General features: G+C 38.8%; 1 protein-coding gene across 2 annotated transcripts; it reads right to left on the bottom strand.

The window, feature by feature from the left end:
• Positions 1 to 306: 306 nt before the first annotated feature.
• On the bottom strand, positions 307 to 8,731 carry LOC117290765 (developmentally-regulated GTP-binding protein 1-like). 2 transcript variants are annotated; one of them, XM_033772311.1, is made up of 10 exons: positions 8,621 to 8,731; positions 7,237 to 7,402; positions 6,293 to 6,423; positions 5,536 to 5,605; positions 5,025 to 5,124; positions 4,514 to 4,769; positions 3,957 to 4,069; positions 2,827 to 2,949; positions 2,002 to 2,097; positions 307 to 1,567 (listed from the first exon to the last, which is right to left on the bottom strand). In XM_033772311.1, the coding sequence occupies exons 1-10, from the start codon at positions 8,657 to 8,659 to the stop codon at positions 1,561 to 1,563; spliced, it is 1,101 nt and encodes a 366-aa protein (XP_033628202.1). In that variant the 5' UTR covers positions 8,660 to 8,731; the 3' UTR covers positions 307 to 1,560. The 2 variants fall into 2 exon arrangements, with proteins under 2 accessions (XP_033628202.1, XP_033628203.1); XM_033772312.1 differs by lacking the exon at positions 307 to 1,567 and having other exon boundaries at positions 1,998 to 2,097.
• Positions 8,732 to 10,830: the final 2,099 nt, after the last annotated feature.

The following is a 10,830-nucleotide window of genomic DNA, read 5'->3' as shown; positions in this document are numbered from 1 at the left end:
GATTGATTGGCCATCTGCGTCACGAGAAAATAGTTAAAAACCGATTACACCATTTGCATGACATTGATTTTAAAAAAAGGGAATAAAATGCTCCGTGAGCTATAAACTCCAAACGGAAAAATAAGTTTTATTTATTTCTCATCAAATATGACATTTCAGACAGAAATATTTCAAGTAAAGGGATGTTTTCTACGATCATCATCATTAGACTGTGTAAGTTTGATGTAAATCTGTGATCTTAGACAATTTTGTTTTCTTACCAATTCTGTAATGTTCCTTAAACAAAAAAACACAGAGATAGTCAAGTTGAGAATTGAGCCTTTTATTGCAGTATTAACTCACTACAATGCCTGCAGCTTTCACATTATTACACTCATACTGGCTGTAAAAATTCAAATGTTGAACAATACATGTTGTATAGTATGACGTTTGTGTGAACATGTTGAAGCCACGTTTTTCTCCATGCCAACTTTTCTTCTAAAACAAAAAAAATTATCTCAACAAAAAAATTAAATTGTGTAACGCTTTGTGAGTATCATTAAATGGTATGGGGCTACTTCCATAGAGCTGCTAAAGACAGTAAAAAAAATTACATGCTTAGCAGAATGTGTTACCAGCCAAAAAATTCATTGTGATGTACATTAAAATGTGACCGGTTCCATGCAAAATTTGCTAAGCAAATGAATCTGTTCAGCCGTATTAGCAGCTCTGTGAAAAACTTAGCCCAGGCTTTGTAATGTGTGTCAAAGGGAGTTATGAATTTTATATAATGCTTGAATGAAAACAAAAAATAACTTCAGTGGGGTCTTTGACATTTCTACCCTGGTCTTTGGACTTGTTTACTATACTTTCTTGACATTAAAATGATTAAAAAGAGAAACAAAATTTGATCAGCAACTTTAATCAGTGTTCATGATGTTGTTTGTTACGTTTAACTCATCTAATACATGTAGATCAATTGGCTGTGCATACCCAATCTTCAATGCACTTTCACAAAAACAGTAGTCATCAAAATGTCTCCAGATACTTTATTGTTTTATTTACAGTGTCTCTGCACCTTGAACATCTCTTGGATTGATTTGGCGAATTACAAATGCCTACTATTATTAATTTTGTGGAACCAAAATATCAACTCCACAAAATTTTTGACATTATTAGTTCATGAAGTAAAAGGAAAACCAAACAATTTGGGAGGAATATTTGTGTGGATAATTAAATTCTACTTTTAAAACATCTTTCCAACCATACTCATTTCATAACAAAAATATTTTAGCCAAAAGCGTCTAACCCGAAGGCCCTCTAGACGGCTTCCTATCCTCCCAACCTAGGCCCAATTTCATGTCTGTGAGCACAAAAACTTGCTAAGCACAGAAGAAAATGCTTAGCCAAATTTAATTTATATATTTAGTGGCTCTTTGAACTTCAAGGACGAGGAATTTACAAAGTTCATCTTAAGCCGATAGGTCCGAGGTAGCTCATACGCCCATTACGCCTTATTACATTCATATCTACAAAGGGAACATCATGACGAGCAAATGGTAGTTCTCTCTTGATGTGTCATCAGATCCTAGGAATAAATAACAAGAAACCACAGAGTGTTATTAATTACAAAGGATTATCAACTTGTGTTTTGGCGTGTTGTGGCTGTGCAGTAAAGTGCACTGAACCCGAGCTGCAGGGTTTCTGATCAGCAGAGTGTGGGTTCGAGCCCAGGTCATGGTGCTTGTGTCTTTAGACCATGTAGACAAGGCTTTCCAATTGGACGTAAAGCTGTAGGTCATGTCTGTTGTTTAATGAACGTAAAAGAACCAGTACACTTGTCACTTTGCCCCTAGTGTTTCTGGCAGCGGCTGCTGAATGTGCCGCAGCAATTTTTATTTTATCTAAACTTGTCTTAAAATGTTTCTGATTGTTCAAGCGCCTCGAGTACCTTATGGTAGAAACATGTATGCGCTATTAATTACAATTCAAGTAATATTCTTATGTTAGTTTTGTACTCACTTCTTAACGATTTGTATAACATCTTCGTCACAAAGCAAGTGCTCTTTGCCAACCTTCTGCGGGTTGTGCTTCACCGAAGAGCCCCATACTAAGGCACTGAAAAAGAAACAAAAACAATAGGGAAAGAGTCTTAAAGGAACGCTACAGATTTGGTATCAAAAAAACAAAAATCGTGACGATCACAGATTTACATAAAACTTACACATCCCTTGGAATATTTCTGTCTGAAATGTCATATTTGATGAGAAATAAATAATCTAACTTCGCTTTTGGAGTTTATCGCTCAGTGAGCGTTTTATTCATTTTAATTTTGGCATCGATGCAATGAAAAATTTGTAATCGGTTTAGCACTTTTCTCTCGTGACCCAGATGGCCGATCGATCTCAAACTTCTACAGGTTTATCCGTTTATGTATATGGTGGATTACATAAAGTGCTTACACTGCCAGCAACTGTTTTGTTAGCAAAAACCAATTCTGTAATGTTCCTTTTAAAAAAACTTTAAAAAACGTGTTCTAATATTATTAAAACTCTCCTACTCAGGTCTCAAAATAAGTTGCGTAACCCACGGCAATTGCCGTTGCTAAGTTCCATTACAAATTTACATTTTCCTAACATTAATAACGCCGTTGTGCACATGTTCCCTCTTGGAGGATTAATTCAAAAAGTGTTGCAACGTAGTCTCCTACTCAAGCCAGGAATTTACAGTTTACAATACCAAACCCCTCACTGCGGTGTAAAAAAAAATACTTGTGTACTGGACATAACCTTCCTATGAAGAGGTCGGAAGGGCAACAAATCTGACGTTCAATCCAAGCCAACTTACTATTTGAAATTGCCCATGATGCTCTTGTGCAGGTTGTTGCAGAAGTCTTCGATGATGCAGTGGTCCGTCTTTAGGATGACTGGTGCCTCATAGTCTGGTAGCTGACCCTTGGGTTTTGTGTATCTGTAGAGGTAACAAGGAATAGGTATACATTTAAAAAAAAAAGATAAAAGAACAATACATACAAAATTTTGAAGAAGTTCTGCATATCATTTTTGTTAACACAACAGTGTGATAATTCAGTAAATATTAGCATCATGGTGAAGAAGTTGGACTGCAGGGCTTGGATTTTACAAAGCTCTTAGATGTATCCCCGAATGAGTAAAGCCCGGTTCATACTTCCTGCGAAATGCTTCGTGCGAAGCGAATTTTCTTTCGTCACAACTGGAAAGGGAGCGTGTACCGATTGTTGCGTCACAAAAATTCGCTTTTCATTAGCAGGAAGTATGAACCGGGCTTAAGCCAGTGGATCGGTTTTACTTGCAAATTTTTCATGTGATAAAGCCACAAGTGTAGTGGTGAAACGTCACTGAAAAATGTGCGAGTTCATTCTCCATTTTACATCCATATATAGGAATTAGTAAAAACATCGTTACTGAAGTTTTGAAGGATGTTCCTAATGAATCTATTCAATGAAATGGTAGCGCTTGTTTGGCCAGCCGTGATCCAATTGCGACTCGTACACATTTGATTTGGTGTTGCATACAAGAGTAGAAGATTCGCATCCAAACAGTTATAGCTGTTAGTGTCATGACCAAGATTTGAACCCACTCTCCGATGACTACATGTGTGCTCCTATAGACGATGTGACCTCTGACGTCACTCGAAAAAACCATAACATGATTCGCCACATATACCCCCGGGCAAAACCTTTGTGTTTTGGCAGCCAGCTAGAAAGTGTAGGCAATCTTACCATGACTACGCGTACTTTGCCCGGCGAAACATGACGTATACAGTGTTTTGTCAACAGAGGGCGGTTTGAATGTAAACATAGGTCACATCGTCTATATCTTGACACAAATCTTTCTGGAAATTGAACCCTAAACTTGTAATCACAGCATAGCAGATTAGAAACTCAAAGAGTTGATCCTGGGAAGATTCTCTAAGGATAATCTTAATCATATACGTACATTCTGACCAGCTTAAGATAATCCCACATCTTCTCCAATAGGTCGTCGAAGTTCCACTTGTGATGAGCCGAGATGGGGACGCAGTGAGGGATCTTGTAGATGATGTCAAGTTCCTGAATAGGGAAATGAGGCAACTTCAACTACAAGTTCTCAAACATTGTGGATGTTTACACTCCGAGATCCCAGATAACTTGTTTATGTACTTTCGGTCAATCTCTTATTTGATTCTAAGATACTTTCATCATAGTATAAACAAATAATTTTTAATGAACTTTTTAACTTTGTGGTTATTCTGGTGAATCTATGTGTCTCTAATACTTTGATTAAGTTTTCCTTGACATTATGCAGGCATGAGATTTTGCCCTTGGAAAGAGTAGGAACATTTAATGGAGTACAAGGGCTGACCTACATGTACACATGGTGTACCTTTTAATAGACTTTTTAGGCAATTTAATCACATTTTTTCATTTTCCAGGAGCAAAAAAAAATAATTGGAAATCAGTAGGAAGAATATCATGTCTGATTATGATGATTTACAAATCATCCTTCCACCTCACCTCTATAGAGATCTGATCAATCTTATTCAGCACGTAGATACAAGGGACGTAGACGCGGTTTCCTTCCACGACGTCGATAAGATCATCCGTGGACGAGTCGGCTCTTAACACCACATCGGCGTTGTGGATCTTGTACTCAGCGAGGATCGTCCTGACCAGGTCTGTGTCGAGGGTAGACTGTGGGCAGGTTGTGGTCAGGTTAATGCCTCCTTTCTCCTTCTTGCGGTAGCCAATGTTGGGCGGTGTCTTGTTCAACCTGTTTGTGAGGAAATGATGGTCATGAAGTTGGCACGAAATATATTCAAGGAAACTGTTCAAGACTCTTTAGTGATAAAAGGGTTCACCTATCTCATCGTGATAACTACAGCACCTCAGCAAGTAATTTGTTAAGGGAAGCTTTCTACCATCATTATCTTCAAACTGTGTAAGTTTAATGTAAATCTGTGGACATTGTGTTTTTTGTTAGAAGAAAAGTACCTAAATCCTTTAAGACAACTTCAATTGACCTTACCTGATGCCAAATCCTTCCAGTTCATGCTCCAGTAGTTTCTTATGCTTTAGGGGTTTGAGGACATCAAGTACCATGAAGATGATGCTACAGGTCCTTGCAACTGTAACAATTCAAACAGGACAAAGTTTAATACACATGGTCTAGCAGTCTAAGGGTCGATTTTACAAAGAGTTAGGACTAGTCCAAGGAGATATTCAAAACTTAAGGCTAGTCCCAAGTTGGCAGGTATTAACTCGTCCTAAATCGAGATAAGACTAGTCTTAACTCTTTGTGAAATCCAACCCTGATGGTCTCGGGGTCGAACCCCTGGTGGCTGTACATGTTCCCATGAGCAAAACAATTCCCCATGACAAAATTTTGTTCTTTTCTTTATGTAAACGAGTTGGTGGAGGACAGTTTTTATTAAAATATCATGATGGTTGTTGTTCTTTCCAAAATGAACACCAATCGACTCCTACTGTTAGTGAAATTTAACACGGTGTTGAGAGAAAAATAAAAAGTGGACTCTTACCGGCGATGACCTGACGACCTCTACCCTTTCCATCTTTAGCGCCCTCAATGATACCAGGAAGATCGAGAAGCTGTTTGGAAAGAATGTAAATTTCACAATGTGAGTTTGTTTTAGGAGGGTTTGGTTTTTGTGTCTATCAAGCTTGGTTCTTCAGATTGACCAAAACAATTAGAATAAGTATTGTTTTCTAGCTACTGAGTCACAAAGTATTGGTTTGTGAACTCATAATCGTTGGTGTTTGACAAATATTTCTATGAGTGAGATTGGCTGTCGGCCCGACAGCTTGTGTTTATATCCCCTTACTGGAACTTAGCTTTGTTTCTTGTTTGGGAAATATTGTTAAAAAAAATAACAACAAAACTCAATGAGTTGCAATTTGGACTTCTGTGCAAGTAACTTTTTATCACAAAAACTCGACCAACTTGTATGTGAAAAAGCAACAACACTGTGTTTAGGTCCAAGGAATTAAAGACTAAAGCCCCTCTCAAACTAGGTTTAATTTCACAAGGGTAATTGGCAGGAAAATTTTTGTTGACTTTTTTACTCGTGAACTTCAAACTTTGGCTAACTCCCAGAAAATAGCCATTTCCAGGGAAACGTCCACCAATGCTTCGCTTAGGTATTAACTGAGATATCACTAAGTTTTAATGCATAATGCATGCATGTGTTAATTTTTCCCTGGAAAAAAAAGAGGATGAATTGAAAATTTAGTGGGGTTCATACTTTACTGTGTTTAACACACTGGAGCATCTTATACCTGTATTTTGGCGCCCTTGTATCTGATGACTCCAGGCACAGTGGTAAGGGTTGTGAATTCATAGGCGGCTACTTCAGAGTAAACACCAGCAAGATTGCTCAGAAGTGTTGATTTACCAACAGACGGAAAACCTGTTAGGATGATCAATAACATTTTCATTTATAATTTGATGCTCAGAATTCCAGAGTATGGTTATCAAATGTCTGCTTAGCAGAAATGAGCAGGATACCAATCATAAATTGTACATGTGACGTATGGAAGTTTGGCAGGTAACCCTATCGTGGTAAGCATAATTTTGTTATGCTTAGCTACTTGTGCTAAGCAGTTCTATGAAATTGGGCCCTGGACTTACACCTAGGCCACGGCCTCTAATGCCCCGGCCTCTAATGCCCCAGCCTCTAATGCCCCGGCCTCTAATGCCCCTAGTATTGGCCGTGAGCCTCAGTTGACCATGGGCAAATGTTGCCACTGGTCTTGGCCTTGGTTCCCTTCAAAAGTTTCCCATAGATTTTAAGATTTTTCAATTGAAGTGCCCTTTCCAAAATGAAAATGTCCTTGCCCTCTCAATAATGAAATTCCTAGCCTGCAGGTTTGTACAATCACCACTGTATGCCCTTACATGGCTACTATTGTTTGAATCAATGTAAAAATAACCTTGTAAATAATAAACCAGGTGAAACATTCTGTTTTATTCTTCACATTTGTATGCAATTGCAGTCGCTACGGGCATTTTGGTACAAGCTGTTTGTGGCAGCTGCTACAGTGACTAGAAATCGACTTCGACTAGAAATTGAACCCACACTCCAATAATTCAGCCATCAGAACTTGAGTCTGATGCTCAGTCATGACACAATTGCGCCACAATTTAAAAAAAAACTAAACAAAATTCCTTTCACATTCGAAGGCAGTTTGAACCGATCTGAAGTAGAGTTGTTTTTCCTTACCGACAAACCCTATTCTAGCATCTCCTGTTTTGGCTACATCAAAACCTTCTCCTGCCGGACCGCCGCCTCCCTTTGGTGTGATAAGCTCTCTTCTTAATTTGGCCAAGCGGGCTTTAAGAAGACCAAGATGAGCACTTGTGGCCTTATTCTTTTGTGTTCGGGCCATCTGTGATGAGGAGAATCAAGACAAAAGTGCATAGTTTTGATTAGGTTGGATCCTTGCTTTGTTTATCGCAGCTTGCATTTGGTATAACAACTGCTTTACTGGCATGTAATTTTGCTACATCCAGTTGAATCTAACCAACACTTTTTTCTAACTGAATTTGGTTTTAAAATTAAACTTTTTGGGGATTGATTGAATGGAAATGGACCATTCAAACATTGTTTTGTGATTTAAATTTTAATAAAAGTTATAATTATAATATATCTCTTCTTGTCTTTTCTGACTCTCCTGTACCATTTAATAAACAATTAAAATAAAAGATTTGATATTTGTTATTTATGTTCAATTCAAATCAATTTTGATTCTTGCCATCAAATCGAATTGCAATAATCCATGAATGTACAACAGGTAACATTCAGTAATTGTGGTCATCCATTTTTAACAGTTTGACCAAAACTAAAATTGTAAATGTATCTCATGTGACTGTCTTGATCTTGATCTTGATATAATGATTGATCGGCTCCTTACTAGGAACAATACTCAATTCAATGAGACTGTGACTGGTGACACATATGTTTTTGATTTTTTGTCAGCAAATTTTAATTAGGCCTAGGCCTACTTTAATAATTCAATTATTTACGAAGATTTATTTTTGGTTAGGCCCCCTATGACGTGATATGATGATGATTGTTTCATAATCATATAGTTTGACATTTTTTATTTTTTGTTCAGCAACATGTAACTCGGTGAAAAAGCACTCTACCTCTAGCCAAGTCTAATCTAAGCTGCCGGATTTGGTATCTGGACTTTTCCTATCAAGCACCCTTGGCCTTACGTCCTGACTTAAAGTTAAAAGTCTTAACTAAGGATTCTGCCGAGTATCATCAACGTAGACATAAACGTAAACGTAAACGTATGCTGTCATACAGTCAATGGACTCATGTTTGTTATGGTTTTGAATTCAATTAATTATAAAACTAGAACAAACTTGCCAAACATAACAAAATTACACAAAATTAGACCGTCCCACTCCCACATTGCAGTACCGCACCATATGCGGGCAATCATTTGCCGGCAACAAAAAACATGTGGCACCGTCTGACGAAAGTGACAGCAGCAAGAGTTGATCGCACGATTTCTACCCGATTTACCCAAAATAACCGAAGTAAATAAGAAATAAAAATTACACTAAATATAACATTACTTATAAATAATACAAACCTCGGACTCGATCTCCGATATTTTCTCTAGAATCCCCATTTTGGAGAAGTAAAAATCCTCACGATCGTAAAAAGAGAGCACATGAACCAAGATTTTAACATTAGCCGACTATTTGATACGGACTCAAATCTTTAATCATACTTGTTTCCAAAGAATACGAACTGCGTCGACCCCCTTTATTATCCTTCCGTGGTAAATTCAACGAAATGACTCACTGTTGTGGGAACAAGGTTTTATCAGCTACGTGCTCCATTTTACGGCTATTGGCCGCATATTCAGTCGAAAATGTTGTCAGCAGAGGGCGCTGTCACACACACACCGCTGCCGGCCCGCGGCCCGCTACAGAGCCGACCGCTGAAAGAGTTCTTTTTTTTGTGACAGCGGGTCCACCGAGCTGAAATGGTTCCTCAAATATTATAATAAAAACTACCTATTATATTTCACCAATTCCGGAGTGACTCACCCTGTAGATTGTCCATTGTGTTGTAATCTGATCCAATTGTATTGGGTACCCTTTATGAAATTGGGGAGGAATTGAGTGTGTCTACACTTTTGGTGTTTGGGGATATATAAGGTAAATGATATGGTGGGTTCGAATCCCGATCGTGACACTTGTGTCCCTGAGCAAGACACTTAACTTGGGTAAATGGGTACCTGTGAGGGCAGAGATGGTTCTTGTGATTTTAGCCGAGTAGATAGTTGCACAGGCTGCTTACTCCCCCACCAGGGAGCGAAATTGAGGCCCAGTGACCAGGGGTTATGGTGTGGGGCGCTGTGGGACGGCCCTACGGTTGTGAAAAGCGCTATTCATAAATACCTCAGACAGTTTCGCTATTCCTATTGGTGGAGAGCGCGTCACGTGTGGGTGTTTAAACCTTTGATAACGACCAGTGTTTATGACCGGTTGTGAGCGGGACAGTTTCTTATTCCTATTGGTCGAGAGCAACGGCTGCCGGGAACAGTTGTGCCACATCACGCGATACGCGCGACGAGTTGTTTACCCGAGGGCCTTACCATTTCATAGCTGGAGGGGTGTTGTGTTGAAAGAAATCATTGAACAATTATAAGTTTTGCATTATTTTACTTTTTGACCAAAAAGTGTTGATGTTTTTTTACCGTAAAGGTATTTATGAACGGGAATCAAAGTGTGTTGAATCGGTTTACAACTAGTGGTTTAAACCCAACGAGGCCTGGTTCTTGATAATTTACCTCGACTTCGTCTCGCCCAAGGCCTCGTTGGGTTTAAACCACTAGTTGAAAACCTCTTCACCATACATTGATTCCCTTATGTAAAAACGGGTTTGTGGATTCCATGCCCGATTTTTGGCAGAAGAAGCCCCGGCCGGGGAATAGTGTGTTGCGGAGTAGGTCTGTATGCAGGGCCGGGTATCCGGGGTGTTGCTCTCTCTTAGCCCCACCCCTGCCCCAACGTTGGATCGAAAAACCACTAATGACTTAAAGCCTATTGTTTGTACCTACATTGAAACTAATGTAACCAACTTGAGGCTGGAAGGGCTTTATAATTTTTTGGACCTGGCAATCTCGGTATTTTAGTTGGTATGACACTGCTCTAGAATTGCAAAGGTCGTGGGTTTGAATCCCACCCTAGGAGTATTGTATGCCTGTGACTGTGATTTGTTTTCACAGAGCTCGGGAAAGTACTGGGTGCTTTATTGCAATTTCAGCCTGAAAATTAAAAAAAGATTGCAGTCGTGATTATAAGTCTGTCTGTAGTTCGGGGCTGCAAGCAGTCTTTAATTTTCAAGATAAACAGTTTGAAAGGTCAGTTGATTTTAAGATGTACTGACAATGAAGAAATTATAATCGGAAACCAGCTTTTACGTTTTCATTCATTCTGGTATACATTTTTAATTACAAGACAAAGTTTCTAGAACTTGATAACTGGTTCCTTCAAGTTCACCATATGGAGATGCTTCTCCATGCTATGAGTCTATAGTTGTAAATTTTTGTTTGAAAAAGACACAAGTTACATAATGCCTACAGGAACAGCAGAAAATGTTAGCTACCCCTAAACTGGCTTTCTTACTGAACGAGTAAAACGTGGCCTACCATCCAAGATCATTGACTGAACCGAAGATTGTTTGTAGCAGCTTGTAATCCCGCCCCTTTTTGCTAATTACTTTGTAACACAGACGTGAATATCGAACAAAAAAAGACACTCGATTTGGCAGAACTGGTTGAGACTGGCT

Source organism: Asterias rubens, chromosome 5 (assembly GCF_902459465.1).
Source record: "Asterias rubens chromosome 5, eAstRub1.3, whole genome shotgun sequence".
Lineage (NCBI taxonomy): Eukaryota > Metazoa > Echinodermata > Asteroidea > Forcipulatida > Asteriidae > Asterias > Asterias rubens.
Note: the sequence above shows the minus strand (reverse complement) of the source record. Positions and strands in the feature narration are given on the sequence as shown.